Below are 18,835 nucleotides of genomic sequence, written 5' to 3' on the forward strand. Positions count from 1 at the left end.
TTGTTTAATATGCATACGAAGAAGCATGGTCCACCAGTATTTTTTCATCCTGTCCCCATTGAAACATTGCTACCGCAACTGGTAATCACACCTGTGACATAGTGCTCAGCAGCGGAATACCAAAGCTGCTGAGCCGTCACTGCTAAACAGGAAAGAAAGATGGTCAACGATGAAATGGGTGCTTATTCTGTTCCCATCGCATACGCAACAGCATTATATGCATCAGTGCAACGCTCTGTCATAAAGGACAGTGGTGAAGGCAGCATGTGTATCTGGGGCTAGTTGATGATATGAGCTTTTCCAAGGTGCACGAGAATGGAAATGTGTCTGCATGTTCTCTAGTTCCATTTCCGTCCTTGCATGCTGCACAAGAGAGGAACAGCGGGGAAAAGGGAACAGCTGGCCTCCTGCAGCCATGTCTGATAGGCTTCAACACCTCAAAGATACTTTGAGGTATGCTGCCTGTAGACTGTTTTATCAGGGAGGAGGAGGAATGTAGCCTCAAACCAGCATGCTGCACCGTTCTCCTCCTTGCACTAGTATGTGTGGATCGGTTTCTATCAGCAGCAGCTTGAAATGATAGCAGTGTCATTGCAAATTAGTGCGATTCTAATTTGTTCCATTTGTGATTGTTGCGATTTCAGAGAACTTGAAGTCAACGGACTACCACTATGCTATAATCAGCTGCAAAAATAACTTTCGGAAGTGAACGAGAAGCGCATATCAGCCATGGCGACTCCATGGACTCTGTTTCTGCGTTTGCAGACAATTAAGCATGTGCTTTGAATTGCCAGCATAAGTAGAAAGGACTTGATGCCATCAGCTTCGTCGCATGTATGTAGAGAAGACTGTTTCCAGTGAGAGTACGGCGACGATATCGGAACCCATGATCTAATTGGGATACGAACAAAATGTGCATATTTGAGTGAGTCAACTATTGCAAATGCATGAAGTCAACTATTTCCTTGTACGGGCACATTAAAGTTATTCTGTTCAAATGTGTTCCAAGATTACCATGCTTGGCTACCAACATTCTGGTGGATATTGATTGAGGACGCATTATAAAAACAGTCCGTGTCGACTAAGAAAATCAAGGAGTGTTCTTTTTTTTATACTGTAACCAAAGCAATGCCTGTGTGCCAGCTGCCCCTAGCTCCCGTGCTTCCGACTCTGGTCGGCAAGCTGTCTGGCTGATGCTGTGCATTGAGTGCTGTATTCAGAAAATAAAGTTGCTGTCGCAAAGAGTCGGCAAGGTGCCCTTGCACAGGCATCACTGGAGACCTAAGAGCACACACATTCTTTCAATGTGTTGCGTGCATCTGGTTGATTGTGGCATATTTGCAGCCAATGTCATTAGGTCATTTTATTCATGTTAATGGCCCTTCCGGTCAAGTTATTTCACAGCTTATTTTGTAAAGCTTGATGCCTAGGTGCCTAATAAACTAAGCTTAGAAAATCGTACCACAAAAATTTTAGGAGTGCGAAACTAGCAAACTGTGCTTCCTCAGAGCTTTGCAGTTATTTGAATTGAGATCTACACTGCTACAACACACCGCATAGCACACACAGACACCCCTGATTGTTGTCACTTAAGTGGCAGATTAATAAATTTCAAGGCTAGAAGTACAATAATGACATGCTGCACATATGTCACATATTGACAATGTTCAGACTTGACTCACCTATTTCGATTGTGGGCAGAACTGGGGCAGTGCCTCTATGCCTGTAGCCATTCAAAATTGCAGCTATATCGAAGCTCAAAGCTTAGTAACGACATGTGAAGAAGTTTCCCAATACCCAAAACTTGCTGACACCTCTCGCGAAAATGCGAAACCTTGTCACTCATCGTCAACAGCATGTTCACCGTGCACCCTCCAGTGTGGTCCCACATACAGTGAAATCTCGATATAGCGAACTTCAGGGGACCGCGGTAAATTGTTCATTATTATGAAAGATCATTATAGCGAAAGCCCTGAAATTAACCATTCCACCTATCAACCCATCAGTTCATGAGCTGTCGTCATATGAGCTATCCACGAAAACGTTGCTGTTGGCTCTTGGCACGCGCTATTGCTATTTTCCCTAGAATCTGCCACCATGCCCCACTGAAGCACCATATAATAAGAGTGACGCCTGCAAAACATACACTGACGTGGAGAAAACTACCAACAAAAAGGTAGCTCCATGCTGCCTACAAAGCGCAATGTTTCCTGCTTTTTGTTTGTTTTTCACATTTCTGGCTGTGGATACCACAACTGTCTCGCTTGAGGCAGACAACTGAACTACGTCAAAGTACAAGCGCACATACCGTATTTACTCGCATATAACCCGCACCAAAAATTGAAAAAATGTGTTTAAAAAGTGGGGGTGCGGGTAATACGCGAATATTCCGGAGAAGGGGGGCTCGGCGGGTCGGCTTCACGGCAACGCGCGGCCTGCCGTGCAGAGTCCGCATCCCCATCGACATCAACGTGTGTTGCAGTGCATATTAATATTGCACCAACCTTTTGACCACCGAAGGCCAGTATGGACTGAAAGAAGACCACGTGGAAGCGGAGACCATGGAGCATATCGTTTTGCGGTGCAGAACACTTCGTCCGGACATTGCCGAAGACGCGGCGATAGATATAGAGGGTGCCCTGGGATTTGCAGGGGAGGACGGACGTGTGGATGAGAGAAGGGTAGTGGTGACAAAGAGTAGGTTGGAAGATTGGTGCAAAAGGGGCTAGGGACGAGTGAGTCTATAAAAGAGGGACAAATTACAGTTCACAATACGAACAAGATTACGGGGGAAAAAAAGGGGGGGAATCCTAGGCTAGGGGGCGCAAGCCACCACCGTTACAAAGGGCTAAGCCACTATGATCCATCCATCCAGCCAACAAGAGGCCAACGCAGGTCACAGCCAGATCCACATCCATAGTCTGTTTAGTCCCACGCCAGCCACGCGTTTCGCATGCTTTGCATACGCTTTGTTCAGACGTTGATGGGCCTTGAGTAAGGTGCCGTTTCTTGTACGCCCAGTTTGCACAGTTCGCCAGCCTTGTCTAGGCATCATGAGTGTGTCTCGGCGGCAATCATTCACGGCGAAGGAGAAACTCAGGATCGTCGCCGCTGCTGAACAAATCGGCAACAGAGCTGCTGCGAGAAAGAACGATGTCGACGAATCTTGCATTCGCGACTGGCGGAAGAAAAAAGACTCTCTCGAAGCTGCGAACAAGGACAGGCGAGCGTTTCGCGGCCCGAAGACTGGCGCGTACCCTCACCTCGAGACGCAGCTTGCAAAATTCATCGAGGAGCAGAGGAGTCGTGGCCACGCTGTGTCTACAGAGATGGCGCAGATGCAAGCCCTGAAGCTGGCCCGGGAAATGCACATTCCACGCGAGTTTCATGCGAGCCGCGGATGGCTGCAGCGCTTTATGGCCAGGCATGGATTTTCGATGCGGCGGCGAACTACCATGTGCCAGCGGCTTCCCGACGCTTACGAGGAGAAGCTGCTCAACTTTCAACGTTACGTCATCGGACTGAGGAAAGAGCGCAACTACTTGCTATCTCAGCTGGGAAATGCTGACCAAACGCCAGTATATTTCGAGATGCCTATGGACACGACCCTGGAAAAAAAGGGCGCAAAATCTGTTAGTGTGCTGACTGGCGGCAACACCAAGCTGCGCTGCACAGTGATGTTGTGTGCTTTGGCCGACGGCACCAAACTGCGCCCGTATGTAATATTCAAGCGCAAGACTCTACCGAGTACACCACTTCCCCCAGGAATTGTTGTGCGAGTGGAAGATAACTCGTGGATGAACAGTGACCTCGTCATTGACTGGATTCAAGCAATCTGGGAAAAAAGACCAGGTGCCTTGTTGGCACGCCGTTCGATGCTGGTGCTGGATTCGTTCCGAGGCCACTGCACTGACGCGGTGAAAGCTCGCCTCGCTGACAACGGCACAGACCTTGTCGTAATACCTGGCGGCATGACTTCCATGCTCCAACCACTCGACGTGTGCATCAATAAGCCTTTCAAGGCTCACGTGAAGCGGCTATATGCCCAGTGGATGGCCGATGGCCTTTACGCCCTTACGCCGACGGGACGCGTGCGAAGGCCAGATATTGCACTGCTGTGCCAGTGGATCGTAGATGCATGGGGGATGATCCCGGCCGACATGGTACGCAAGAGTTTCAAGAAGTGTGCCATAAGCAACAGCCTAGATGGTACCGAAGATGATTACGTCTTTGAGAGCGGCGATGAAGCCTCAGACGGCAGCAGTGAGAGTGGCGACGATTGACAATTGAACGACAGCACTGACAACGTTGCGGCAGTCGTTTTCAAATATATTTGTTTTGAAAACTAAAATGGTGACTGTTTGCTCAGTTGTAACTTCCTAGTCCTCATTTTTTCAGGTAAGTGTGCGGGTTATACGCGAGGATATTTTTTTTTATTTCATGGGGTTCAAAGTTAGGGGTGCGGGTTATATGCAAGGGCGGGTTATACGCGAGTAAATACGGTAGGTGACACTGTCTGGAAAGTGCAAAGCGGGACTGTGTGGCATCCCTGCGAGTACTGCTGCAGATAGAAGCGTGAATGAAAGAGGCGTGTGCAGAAAGAAGGGCGAAAGAAGGAATACACACACCTCCGTTGCTAGGCAACACTTCTGTGGGTGGAGCACGCACTCGCAAAACCTGATGTGTTGTCGCCTCCACTCGCCTGTGTTCTTTTTTTCTCGGGCGCTATCTCAGGGTTCCCGAACCCATTCGCCGCGACGTCCGCTCTCTGTGCCTTGTCGTCTGCTAGCCTAATGTTTTGGTTGTCATCAGGGATACACGGATATCTAAGGAACCCCTGGTTTATGAATATTAGTTTGTAGTACTGAGGCGTTAACACCACAGGGAAAGTGAATAATAACCGTTATTCTGAAAAGTTTGGTATTCTGAAGTTCGCAGTACTTGAATATTTTTACACTGAAACTATAAGAAGTCAGTGGGGGATTTCTGAAAATTTTGTTAATCTGAAAAGTTCGTTTATAAGGTGTTTATAGTAACAAGGTTTCACCGTACCAGCATGGTGCCAGAAGCGCTATGATCAGAAAATGGTGGCACCCTCAATAAACGGTCTATAGCATTCGAGGTTAATTTCAACCACTTGAAGTTCCTTGACATGCAACATGGCCATGATGGCAAGTAGACAAACCTACGACCATATGCTGAGCAGTGGGATGCCACAGCTGCTGTGCCAGGATCCTATTCTACTGACCTTGTTCTTGATCCAGGAGATGCACTCCAACGTAGAAGCTGGAAGGTCGGGGCTACTCATGTGTTGCTTGTAGAGGTGGGCCAGCCCCATTAAGGCCTCCTTGCGGATCTTGAACTTCTTATCCAGTGTGCGCTCCTTGACAAAATTGAGCAGCTCCTCAGTGACTGAGCCGAAGTCCTTCTTGGCTGCGCTGATGATAGCCATCACCACCTCATATCGCACGGACTCCGCAGGGTCGTGCTGCCGCTGCCGCAGTGACTCTGCAACACAGTGCATGCACTATAACAGGACCCTATAAAGGGCAAGGACAAATAAATAAATAAATTATAGCTAAAGTGCTCAGATGCCCCTGCTTTAATAGGCACACTATCACTCTCGCAATCGTGACGTGCTTTGTCCTTCACAAGATGGAAATAGAAGAGCAGAATACTCCACCAAGCACACACACAGTTGTCACATGTGCATGTGCAAAGAACTACAGTCAACTTCCATTATTTCAACCCTGATGGGACCAACAAAACTGATCGAATTATTCCGCAGGTTAAGTTAAACAAGATGCAAGAAAAACATTAAAACACACCACTGATTCATTTGGCAGTATTTGCCATTCTAACATGCCCCTTAACCAAATGCACACCCCCTTTCTGTGTGCCTAAAGTAGAACTTATGTAGAAATTACATTAAGGCTCCTAAACAAAGTAGAAATCTAACGTGCACCTGAATTCTTGACTGGAAAATGGGGCAAGCGTCTAATATGTGTTGTGTAATGATGAATTCTTTCCTAAAGTCTCCTTCGCCTCACCATTCTTAAAGTCAGCTTTGCTACAATACAAATGTGCTATGTTTCAAGGCACACAAATGACAAGAAGGCGGATTATGGCAATTTTTTTTCTCTCACAAAATAACAAACGGAAGAAAGAAAGGCGGCCATTAGAATCGGGTAAATACTGTAGTCAGACATTGCGAGCTACACTTGAAAATCTTCCTCAGGCAGGACAAAAATAGGCATTTTCAGAGGGAGATGACATGTTTTCAATGCATTCACTGTCCCCTAAGCTTTGCTGAGACATGCTGCCGCTAAAGAGGTCGTTATTAGTCATATGCAGCCATGGCAGCGCTAGAAAAGGAGATGCTCACCAACCAGGCCCCCACTTCCTCCCCTCACGCATGTTTAATTTCGTTACCGCGAGCTTGCTCCCCACCTTTCCTCTTGCTCGCGTGGGAAGACAGCACTTATCAAGCCAACCCTTGGCTTACCCTCAAACCCAAAGCAGACAGCGTGCGGGGCGCGATAGGATCTTATCACACTTGGACTTTATATTGAACATGACATTGCTCCACTTTGGTTGTTGCTCTCGATTGTGCGTTGTGAAATTTGAGAGTTGCAGCCCCTGAGAGAGCAGCCACTTGAAACTCATCCGTTTGACCATCAGCATCCACAGAAGTTTCCATTTATTGTCTTAGTACATCTTCACGGCGGCAGTGAAATTTCATTATATTGAACTCGCATATATGCAAAGTTCATTAACTGAAGTTCTAAAGACATGATGTTCTACGGTTCTATGGACAAGAAGTTATAAACAGCTAAATACTTTGTTACATCCAGAATTTCGTTATATCAAGATTTAAATGTATATTATTTCACTATTTCAGTACGCCTAGCTACAAGGCATGCATTTCGGGCAACGTTTTGGTTGAGCACTGATCTAGATCGTAAGCTTTGGCGTAAATGTTGTGAAGGAGAGTTATCCTAAGCTTTCTCCTGGGTCTGGTTAAAAAGAGGAGCCCCACCCACCTGTGATGTCGTTCCGCAGCTTGGGATGGTTCAGCAGGAAATGCATGGAATACTGGACGCATCGCATTCGCACATGCTCGCTAATGTCATTGAACCTGAGAAAGAGAAAGGAAAAAAAAAAGAAACATGTAATGTTAGGTGGCCTTGAAAGAATGCTTGAAAGGCATTTAAGGTAAAGTCAGCATTATAATTTTATAAAACACAAATTCTGCTAAAAATGATGATTTCTGCCTAGTTTGCACTTGGAATCATGAAAAATTCTGACTTCTAAAAAGCAAGTGGAGATATTTTTGGTACAGCCGCTTGCCCCATACACTTAGTATAATGAGATTTGATGTTTTAGATGCTGTACAGTGCGCTACTCTATTTTGCGGAATGTGCCTGCACAATGGTGAGTATCGAGTGAGCAGTCACAATGAGCAAGATGAGAAATATTTTTGTTTACATCGGCTGCTAGTGTCTTTGTGGTATTGATAGGAGGGAAGGGATGCACTGAATATGTTTGGAGTGTCTGTGCTAGCCTACTCAATCCAGTAGCTACCAGCTGTGGACAAACAGGACAAACAGCCAAGACAAGAAGCTTTATCCTAGCAAGCCTGCCTCTTCGTAATTTTAATCTTGTCATTCACCATATAAATGCCCATTTGTTGCCTAAAATGCTAATATAGCAGCATTATCTCAGACAACTTTCAAATATGCCTGCTGCCATCGAGCTTTGCTGTTCGGAATCATTGAACTCAATATGGTACAAATAGCTTTCTCTATGTTCGTGATGACATATGTTGTGATAATGCGAGGGAAGTACTTGACAAAAGCTATGGTGAAAAAGGTAGTGATCATTTGGCTAGTGGCCACCAAAGAATGTTCGAAATTACCAAGCACTGCATATTTTCCTCAGGCACCGACTGCGTTTATACTGTGGACATGACACTGGTTGACGTCATGATTCACCTAATCCCAACCAGGCATAGAGGTTTGTACGGACCCAAATGCCTACCAGCCACTTTCGCAATAACTCTACTGAAGCCCGCAGCCAAATCTGAATAACAGGTCAGGGTTCGTGCCGGTCACTGAGACAGAAATTCAAGGATATTCAAGGTCTTTCACAGCCCTATCATAGCTCTTTAAAGGGTGCAGAGCGGCATCCCAAGTCGCAACTTTTCACTATAACATTTTCAAAACACTATAGCTAAGCTTGGATACAGCGAAGTCGGTGAAATCGGCACTTTACTTCGTCATATTGAAATAGGACCTTTTATGCAAATAAGTACAGTGGCTGACATTTTTTTGCATGGAAGGGGCCGTAAAGCTTTTTGCATTATCTCGCAATGGGCATAAAGAGCAGAATTTTATGATGAAAAAGTCATTTCTAAAAAAAAAATTTTGAGTCTGCAACCAAAGATACGCTTTCATGCTGCGTTGGCAATGTCTTTACACTGACAGTATGACACAAAGCCTGCAAAGCTTTCGTGTCCACTTTGCTGCGGCGGCTGATAGCATCGCCCGTAGTGGGATGTTCTTGCGCTTGTCGTAGATTAACTTCAAAGATAAAGCATGAGGGCCATGTATTTACATGTATATATAAATGTGTGAGCCACCACATGCACTTTTGTGCCGCGCACCCAATGCGGCAGGATTTTGCCGAATCGCCAGCCTCGTGTGCCTTTCTCCAGTCTCCCTTCCACTATTCTGAAACACGAGTCCGACAGTGCCGATGGAGAAGGGATGGAAGGGAGGTGGGAGAAAGCGTGAGAGGGTGTGACAGCGACGAAGTCGTGCTACGTGGGTTCAAGAAATTCAAGGGTTTTCAAGGGAAAAAAAATTACAGGACTTCCAAGGGCCTTGAAAACATACTTTTTTAATTTCAAGGGTTTTCAAGGACCTGCGTGCACTCTGATAGGTTGGCAACTGAAGTGAACCTTGTGTTGGTTGCACATACCATTGCAGACTGCAATTCTGAATTCCAGGCTGTGAACACATGCCAGGTGGAAATCAAGCTTTCCTCATAGATCTCGCACCCCTTAAACGTTTGGATATGAGAGTACATCAATGTTTTGTTCAATGCCAAGGTACAACTATGTGACACAGCAAGGCAAACCTGTGCGAGGGTCATAACAGTCTACTCAAGCACAGCAATACTACTATACACTACATTATCATGCATAAGAGAATGCTTATAAGACAGCTGTCTTCTGCAGCATTAAAATCTCATTCAAGTACGTTAGCCAGGCAAACACAACCTTAACAGAAACGTTGCGACTTTTGAGCATGCAGCCCGAATTTAGGTGCTCGGTCTACAAGTTAAACCCAACATTTTGTTCAGGAGTACTCACCTGCCAAGAAAGCAGTTCCATAGAGGCGGGTTGTGCGAAGCCAGGTCCGAGTTTTTGTCTGAGAACATGCGGGCGAGGAGCTTTGTCACGCTCAGCCGCTCCTTCTCATCGTTGCACTGCATAAAGGACAAACCCAAAAGTCCACCATCTAGTAGTTGAAATGCCAACAGAGTGCAGCAGAAGTATGTAGTCGTCCAGCTCACTAGGGCTATTGGCTATTTGTGCCTTAAAGTTGCGAAAATAACGAGCCTAGATAGTTATTTTTCTGGACAATTTCAGGCTCATACAAGCATTTTCTACTGTTTCCCGATGGCTTCGCGGTGTCCGTCGCTTGCTCACAGCTACAGCATTCGCCAAGCTGGCAATAAGGTGGCATGAGCATGCTGGGTAAGACCCTTGAACACTAACTGATGAAAGCTAGCTTCTTTTGCCTTGGCTAATAATTTAACCATTTCAGGATCAATGACGTAAATATACGGCGCCACAAACAATTCCAAAATGGTCACTGCCGCATATTTATGGCTTCGTCTGTATGTTTAAAAAGTGCACCAATTTCCTAACTTTTTCTTGCCTGGAATGTTCCACCACTATTCGGGAATAGAGAGAATTATTTTATCGCACCTCTTTCTTTAGGTTTTCATTGCATGGTTTGTTTGCTCCAGTGCGTCTACTACTGCTCACGCATTGGCGCGCACACGGTGGCTAGTTTGCATTTTGTTTCACAGGCGGTTTGAGCTCCTTGCGCCCGCAAACCTGATGGCTATCTCGTTACTAATCGCTCAAGGGGTGACTGCCTGTTACTCACTCATTTATTGCTCACAGGGGTGCGCATACGAAGGATGCTGCCGTGCATGCGTTTCCTTGTTTGGAGACTCGCGAAAACTAACCGCCTCTGGTTGACGATAAGATAAAGGATTAGCGCAAGTTTGTCAAACGTTTTGCTTTTCTGACGGGCGCACAACCACAGCTTTCTTCAGTGTGCTCACCTACACAGTTCGATTAGGCTATGGACGTAAATATTAGTGTAACAGGAGGAACATTTGAGACTTGCGAAATATTGTCATGTGTGCATTTTTCTAAGCCTTTGAACTATGTGTATAACAATGCATAAATTTTTAAATTCTTCCAAGTTAATTTCCTATTTTTATTGTTGTTATTCATGAATAAGCAGTACACATATACCAATGCAAAATATTTTTTTTTGAATTAGGTCTTTCTGAAGAATTTAAATCTGCAATGAAAAAATATCGACCGCGGGCGGTCACATATGGCGAAAAAAATCAACCCTGAAAGGGTTAAGGAATGGACATCATTTGTCTAAATTGTATGCATGTGTGTGGATGTGAGGGGGGCTAAAGCTTGAAATTATCAACTTCCCAGGGAACCACAAGTGCAAAAGTTAAGCACAAGGTGTCTAGATAGCAACACAGATTTTCCTCACAAGATAATGTGGGCAAATGCAAAACTTAGTACAGCCCAAGTGTATCTTTGCATATATTGATGAGCTGAGACACAGAGCTGAAAGCATGAAGAGGCACAACTTTTGCACAAAGCTTACAACGTGGGGCAGCATATGCTAGTGCTTACAGCCATACACAATAAATACAGTCGAATCTCTATAATTTGAACTCGAAGGGGCCTGAAAATTTGTTCTAATTAAAAGATGGATTTGTTCTTGAAGTATTTGTGCACCATAGCACGATGCACGAATGGACCGAGTCATGAAATATTGCAGTGCGCAAGCACACAGCGAGTGAGGACCACGAAGCTGCCCACGCCGGCTAACGCTCGCTTCCCGATAACGGCAGAAAACAAAACTTCAAGGAGCAAGCTGGTGCCGCCAGCGCAGAGGCACGCGCACAGAGATCGTCGAAGGCGAGCGAGTTGAGAGGGAGGGCGAGGGGAGTGCAGTTGCAAGGAAGGGCGGGAGGGAAGCGGATTTGCTTTTCTGCCACCTAAGACTGCCACCAAAGCAGCGGCGTTGCTGAGGCTGAACTGAGCCTCTGCCGCTGCTTTCCTCTGTGTACTCGTGTGCTTTTTCTTTCGTCTGCTGACAGATGGGCGCTGCGTTTAAGTTCTTCGTCCTGCGTTCTTAACATGACTAACATCTTATCAAGATGATGAAGTCGTTTCCACTGATCATAATCAAGTTGGTGCGCTCCCTTCTGTTGTGGCGTCGTTACATTCAAAAGACAAGGAGAATGAGGTACTGGGTGTCGCCTTCACGTTCTTGTATTCAGGGTCTGTCTTGACATACATAATCAGATATGGTGCACTGTCTCCAACAACCTTTTCATCGGGACGTCTCGGTTAGGCACGTCATTGTAAAAGAACAAGCGCGAAAGACACCAACCAACCCAACCAAAACAAGCGAGAGTTGATGCGAGCAGATGATCGTGCGTAACAAACAGGCCGGCTGAACCAGACGCGAGTACGAATAGAGCGGTCGGGTGGGTCCGCATGATACAGTTTCCCGCGCATACGTCACTGTGGTCTCCTCCGCTCGTGGCTCGTTTGCCGCAGTGGCGAGACACAAGAAATCTGCCCAGGACCGATCCCTCTCGCGGCACACGTTTTGCCACTAATGTGGCTAGGGCATTACGGCGCAACATAGAAACGGCGACCTTTATATGAAAGAGGGTGAATTTTCCGCTACGTTTTTTTTTTCCAAGCACAGCATTGAGGGGTTTCTCCTAAGCCTTTCCTCTATAGCAGGGTCAGAGCAATGCTGGTCGGAGGCGCTGCCGCATGATTTGGCGTGCTGCTGAGAGCATTGTCGGAGCATGGTATGTTCAAATTAACTGTTGCAAATGCTTGTGCGTTCAAATTACCGGGCATTTTTGCCCCTTGGAATATACGTAACTTTGACGTGACCACAGTGTCAGTTCTAATAAACAGGAAGTTCGAATTAAGCGAGTTTCAATTAACAAGATTCGACTGTAGTTTTTTCAGCACACGTACAATTATGTGCTATAGAAGTTACTCAATCCATGCAATTTTAAGAGGGGACCTAAAGGTACAGTGCTCCAGTCTGCTGCAAAACAAACCCACTGTTGTTCTGCTTTCCTCCATACCCTTCTGAGCAGCACCCCGGAATCTCTCTGTGCACACTAGCCAATCGCAAGGAGGTGATATTAGCTACACATGCACAGAGAACCCAAAATCCGTAAAACTGTTATCAGTTATTCACCGTAAAAACAGTTGGCCTGTCCTGCATCTAAAAGCAGAAAACGCATTGTTTAAATATAACATATGTAAACATTTCCTTGCACATTTCCTTGCACATTATATGACAATCTTGTTAATATGTACCCACTAAGATGTAGTTGCGACAAGTACCCGACCCAGTCTCCACCGAGTCTATTATACTGGCTGACCATTTAATCAAGCCGTAGCTGGTCATCAAATGTGTGCTACTGTTTAGTGTATACTTAAGCTGCATTCCCACCAGGTACATACTAATGAGCTTCCAGTGTATTTCCTGTAAGACTGTGCATGAAGATCTCAGCAGAATTCTGCTCTATTATTGTTTTTTTATGAATGTAATCTATTTAAAAGCAACACACGGACTGGGAAGAGTGGCCATAATACTTACCTTGAGCTTGAACTCCAACTGCGGTAAGACAGCAATGAGCATACTGGGGCAGAGAATGTTGAGCTCGTAGATGAGCTCATACAGCTGAGGAGCCACAGAGCTGTTGGACGTCCGGCCGAGCACCAATGCGTTGTTGAAGAACTGCAGCCACAAAATGAACATGCGCATACTTAATCGGCTGAACTGCAGCACCCAAACTAATGAGGGCATGCAAACCTACCGACTGGATGTACGGCTCGATGGTGTTAAGTGTCCGCTTCAGCACGTCCTTCGCCAGGTTGTACGCATTCTTGTTTTGTGTCTGCGTGCGTCACAGAAAAAACAAAGACATTCCGAAATCACAATGAGAAGGAAAATAAGGCAAGAGCACTACTGTTGTCATCAAGTGGTTTGTCGGACCTGTGGGGAATTGCAAAGACATCCTTCAAAAAAAAAAAAGGGGGGGGGGGAGATGAGAGAGCGGGGAGGGAGGGAACGGGGGAGAGCATGCAGTCTGAGAAAAAGAAAACAAGTGTGAAAAAGTGTGAAACAAGTGTAGCGCAGAATTCTCGGTCAACTGCTTTAGGAGATGCGATCATTTGCCGAGATTTTGCGTAACTTGGCACCGGACGCAGAGCAACAGCACATGCAGCAGCGCATGCTGTTGCCCATAGGCACCGACATGTCCGGTGCCGATCGCAAAAGTTATCATATCTCGTGTACGCGAAGGAAAACGATCGAGATAACGGCCCTTTTGCGTAAATCTACGTCCGGTGTAGAATCCGCACACGAGGCCTGTCAGGTGGCACCAAAACCAGCGTTCTTGAAGCAAGGGATCCGTATTCCCAGACGATCGGCCAATCATGGCCCCATGCGTGACACTCCATATGCCGCAACCGCCATCTCAAGCGCCATAAACAATTCCACGTAGGTGGGACGTGGATTTCTTTGTTTCTGCTGCATTTTTCTCACCGAGGCGCACATTACACAGTACATTGCCGCGATCGGGGATTGTTCGAAACGCGCATCCAGTTTGCATTCAGTCTCACCTCATGCGATTGGCCTAGGCCTCGCCGAGTCGTCAGCTGCGGGGACGCAAAATGAACGTGTGCTCTGAACAACGATCTTGCCTGGTAGGCGTGCAAACACCGCCGTCACACGTTGGTTGCAACGTGCGTGCCGCTCATGGTGCCGCTTCAAACGGGTGATCAACAAAGAAGATGGCTGCCATGACGTGTTTCCAGCACACTGATCGCTTCCGGCATTTGGTTGTTCTTGTGAACAAAACTGGCAGCGCCCACACAGGTGTAATGTGGTGGTATTTTACGCAATTTTAATGCAAAACAATCGCATTTAAGCACATTTTGGAGCCTGCTAGCCTTACGCTACGTTCATTAGTTACGTTCCGGCAAATTTCGTTGATGCGGGATTGCAGTACAGCTACATTTCGTTGCCGAGAGGTACAAAATGCATTGAATCCTATGGCCGTTCGCCGGGGATACGAAAATATTTCGTTGTTGTGAGAATTTCGTTGTTGCAGTATTTCGTTATCGCGGGTTCCGACTGTAAAACGTATAATACCAGGAATGCCTACAACATATGTACTGGTCCTTTTGAAAAATATTGCAAAAATTGTGTATCATTTATCTGTCAAAATTAAAAGAAACTGCACACATACACATGTGCGGAAAGTTACAGAGACGTTTCACTTCGTGAATGCAGGTGATGCTTAAATGTATAGGTGCTATAGCGTACCCGATGCTATCAGCCCTCAGTGCGCCTAGATGCCTACACTGCCTGCATCGCTTATCATATTCAAGATAGGGCTCGTGCGGTCACGCCATACGTAGCAGGCGTCAGAGTAGAAGGCCCCATTGGAAACATTTGCTTACTATATAAATTATGTAGTGTGGTGTTAGCGTGCACAGGCAAACATTAACACTTCACACTTGATGACCGCAGACAGTCGCTGTCAGAATGCTGGCGTAAGGAATCACGGTAGCAGCAGCAAGTGAAGTGACTTTCGTGCTATCTATCACTTCAACACAAACTGAGCGGTGAGAACACAGCACGCATGCAATGCTACGAGCCATTGGTTCACTTAGACTGTGCCCCCAAAGCAGATTGCTTTCAAGACAAAAGTCTGCACGACCACTTGCAACTGCGCTGTGGGACAGTATGGTGGTACCGCTGGCAGGGTAGTACCGTTCAGTACCGCATGGTAGCACAGTGGTAAGGGGAGCATTCTCGCATTCTTCCCTCGTCACAGCTAGCACTTTGAGGCACTGTTGTTGAGATGCTGTGCCCTGAGGTGCAGCATCTGTGATCAGAAGGGGTGGCAGGCGCTGCATGGGATTCCAAACACGCTGTGTGAGGAAATGGCGCTCGAAGTTGTCTTTCGTGAACAGGTAAGGCACAGTGGTAAGGGCACCGCCATAACAGAGTGCAATACAGTGCTGCAATGAATGCTCAACATATTCTTGAATAATAAGTGCGGTTAGTTCTTCATAAATTTGTTCTTTGTCCATTAAGGGTAAACATCTATGCAGTGCAATTTCTGGCATATGTGTGTCAGATTTTGTGTTCAAAGTGTTAGCTTAAACAGTATAAAGGACGCTTAGCGATTTTTATCCTCAAATTTTTTAGGTGTCGTTGCCCATAGTGCATGTGCAGACAAAATTTGAAAACAAACCGAGGCCAGCACGGAGGCCCAGGTGCCTTCCTCGTTCGCTTGCTTGGTGGCTTCAAAAAAACACTGCCAATTTCACGAGCTGGCCAGTTATGCTTGCGTGTAAAACTGTGGAAAGTTCACGAGTTAACTCGTCCTTGGTACCAGAGGACGCTCATCATGATGACGAGTTACCGCATAGTCGTCAGCTAAGGGGTTAATGTGCACATAAATTTAATTTTGCACACAAGCATATTTACAATCTGCCCTCACTCAAATGTAGCTGCCATGGCCAGGAATTGGACCAGCAACCTCACTAACGGCAGCAGAATGCCATAGCAACTGAGTAACTGCGACAGGCTGATTGCACTGATGCGGGTAACCTGTGTAGGCAAAGTCTCACCTTGCAGGGCTCGATGATCTGCTTGAGCACAATGTCGAGTAGGCCTTGGGAGACCGTGTCAGCCTCAGTGATCAGAGGACACATCATGTCCAGCATGAAGTTTTTCACCTTGTTTGAGTGGTTGTCGCTGTGCACGCAAATATCAGAAATTGATCACTCAATGGTTCAAGACTTCAGGAAAACAGCTGGTCTATTTGTCAAATGAATGCCACACCACTTTCACAGAGACTTTGCTTTCTGCATTGGTGCAATGATTCGTGATGACTGAGCACAGTCACATTGTCACAATATGGATGAGATTTGAGGGAACCCCAAGGATTAGATGAAAAAAAAAAAAAAGATTGAAAAAGAAAAGAAATGACGTGGACGGTGTCTGCTCTTTACCGTCGACGCCGACTACGTGCTGACTACATGCGTCGTAAAGTTGAGATAGCCTTTCTGCATTTTAGAGAAAAACTAGAATGCAAAACTCTTCTATGCAATAAATAAAAGATTGCTGCAAAGCACAGGTCCACTATTAAACTGAGAACCTCACTGGTACTCAGTACAACAGATTGTCACTAATTCCTTAGTTGCAGAGAAATGAAAGCATCCGATTCAATTCAACAGATATTCTAGTGGAAAAAAAGAAGAGGCCTTTGCATATTACAACTGAGCTGCAATCAGTGCTGGAATACTAATTCGGTGTTTCTTTTAAATAGAGTAGGCTGAACTATATAGTATTTTGATTTATATGTACTTAAGCTACTGATAGCATGCTATATTCTTGTTATGAAATGCTACAAGACTCCTGAACATGTGCAGCACCATACATTTTCGCCAAAAATTTGCAAGCATTAAATTTAAATTTTTTTATATTCGACATTCGATTCAATATTCAATTCTCTTTTCGTGATTCAATACGATATTTGACTCTAAATATACTATTCAGTATTTGCACACCCCTAATAATAAATTATGGGACGTACAATCTAAGAAAAAGCTGAATATTTCACAAACCTGGGCACGCAGTCTCAAATTTTGGTTTGCTACAACACCAGTGCAGGCACAGTGCAGTAGTTTTACTGATTGCAGGCAAAAACTGGGCTGAAATTGACCTTTTCCACTGAGCCTGCATTCCACAAACTTTCAATGGTGACTGTACAACTGTACATGGATGCTCATAATGTGGCCTCAGCTGTAACATGAACCTGTAGCCGTGCTTATGAAAATGAATTTACTGTATATACACCATTTGCAGCAGAAAAACTTTGAGAACACCCAAGGAAGGTACATGCAGCTAAATCGCTACTAGGTCTGTCAAAAGAGTAGGGGCCCTTAAAAAAAAAGAGAGAGTGAGAGTGAGAGTTGCACCATAAATCTTTATTTCTGAATGTTACAAGTGTTGAATAAAAATTAAGACAACCCCAATGCATATAACTATGGACACTGCAGCATAGCTGGTTCTGAGGCATGACCTTTGGATGGCTCACGGACGTATCAAGAGCTCAAAGAATACATAACTTTGTCAGAAATTTGGCTGCTCATCAGCATATTTCATGCGGCTCGTTGCACCACAACTTATGCCGGAATATTTTGGCAATGGTGGCCCAGCTCAACATCACACGTCAGATCAATGTTTATGAAATGGCCCTTCCTGTGATCCTCCTCATGTGATATTCTTTCAGCCAATCGACAAGCTGACATCAATAAGCTGGTGGATATTTTGGACTGCCATCACATATTCGTGAAATTGCAGATGCATTGCAGAAGCTTCTGCACACGACCATCCATTCCTTACTGAAGTGCTAGCTTAGCTATATAGCTGCTAAGAACCAGAAAAAAGTATTATTCTAGAAGTCTGAAGCTTCCCATCACATTTTGTCATCTTGATGAAAACTATTTACAAAACTCCCGCTTACTGGTGCGAACTTCAAAACATGTGACCTCTCAACAGCCAATCAGAGGGTCAACATGGCAAATAATGGTGGCCGTGCAGCCGCCATGCGTGTCAAGAATTGAGCCTAATAAAAGGGCGACAGAAAGAGTTCTTGCATAGCAGGGCGACGACGTGCTGCTTTTCGTCCGACTACAAAAGCACATTTGACAGACAAGTTATATGTTAAGCTAGTGGCCACAAGTCGTGTTTTGTCTTTTAGGCGTACTAACAACTGCATGCATTGCAGGACAAACTAGATAAGCGATTATTTAAGGCGTGGTCTCCCATTTCATATGCAATTGTTGCAGAGTTGTTTGAATGAATGCTGAACATCAAATGCGCTACGGCCTGTATGGGCAACAACACGTTGTGGTTCTTCATAGACAGTCATAAAGTTCTGTCCGAGAATGATGACGATGGACATTAGGCATTTTTTTTATGAATGTTGCCTACAGGCAACACAACAGAATTTTAGTTAGCTCTTTCTTTGCGAAGTTTCGGTATGGAGTATAAAGTTTCTGGCTAAAAGTCTTCCGCCAACACTGAGTGACAGGAAACAAGCATCATTTGTTGGTTTAGAGCAGGAACACAGGACAACGTAGAGAAATTTCGGCACGTGACTCTTATTTTTTTGAAAGCACAATCAGTGGAGACAGAATTGAGTGGGGGCAAATATTGCCAAATGAATCAGTGGTGTATTTTGGCGTATTTCTTGCTTTTTGTGCAATCTAACTCGCCTGACAATTTGATAAATTTTGTCGATCCTGTCAAGGTCAAATTAAATGAAATTGACTGAATTTACACTGCCTGGGGCAGTATTCTCAACCATTCACTTTTGGGTATACAATCACTCTTGCGAGATTTATGACTAGCACCGCACACATTGACATCTATTG

General features: G+C 45.3%; 1 protein-coding gene across 10 annotated transcripts in view; it reads right to left on the minus strand.

Moving 5' to 3' along the window:
- pds5 (cohesin associated factor B pds5) overlaps window positions 1-18,835 on the minus strand; it is an 82,145-nt gene that overhangs the window by 56,119 nt on the left and 7,191 nt on the right. For all 10 annotated transcript variants that reach the window (XM_075688833.1, XM_075688835.1, XM_075688834.1 and 7 more), the window contains exons 5-10: window positions 16,022-16,148; window positions 13,192-13,272; window positions 12,972-13,112; window positions 9,377-9,492; window positions 7,044-7,138; window positions 5,249-5,508 (exon numbers count right to left, since the gene is read on the minus strand). In XM_075688833.1, the coding sequence (XP_075544948.1) occupies window positions 5,249-5,508; window positions 7,044-7,138; window positions 9,377-9,492; window positions 12,972-13,112; window positions 13,192-13,272; window positions 16,022-16,148 (820 nt within the window). The remainder of the gene's footprint in view (window positions 1-5,248; window positions 5,509-7,043; window positions 7,139-9,376; window positions 9,493-12,971; window positions 13,113-13,191; window positions 13,273-16,021; window positions 16,149-18,835) is intronic.

The sequence above is a fragment of the Dermacentor variabilis genome, chromosome 4 (genome assembly GCF_050947875.1).
Source record: "Dermacentor variabilis isolate Ectoservices chromosome 4, ASM5094787v1, whole genome shotgun sequence".
Taxonomy (NCBI): Eukaryota; Metazoa; Arthropoda; class Arachnida; order Ixodida; family Ixodidae; genus Dermacentor; species Dermacentor variabilis.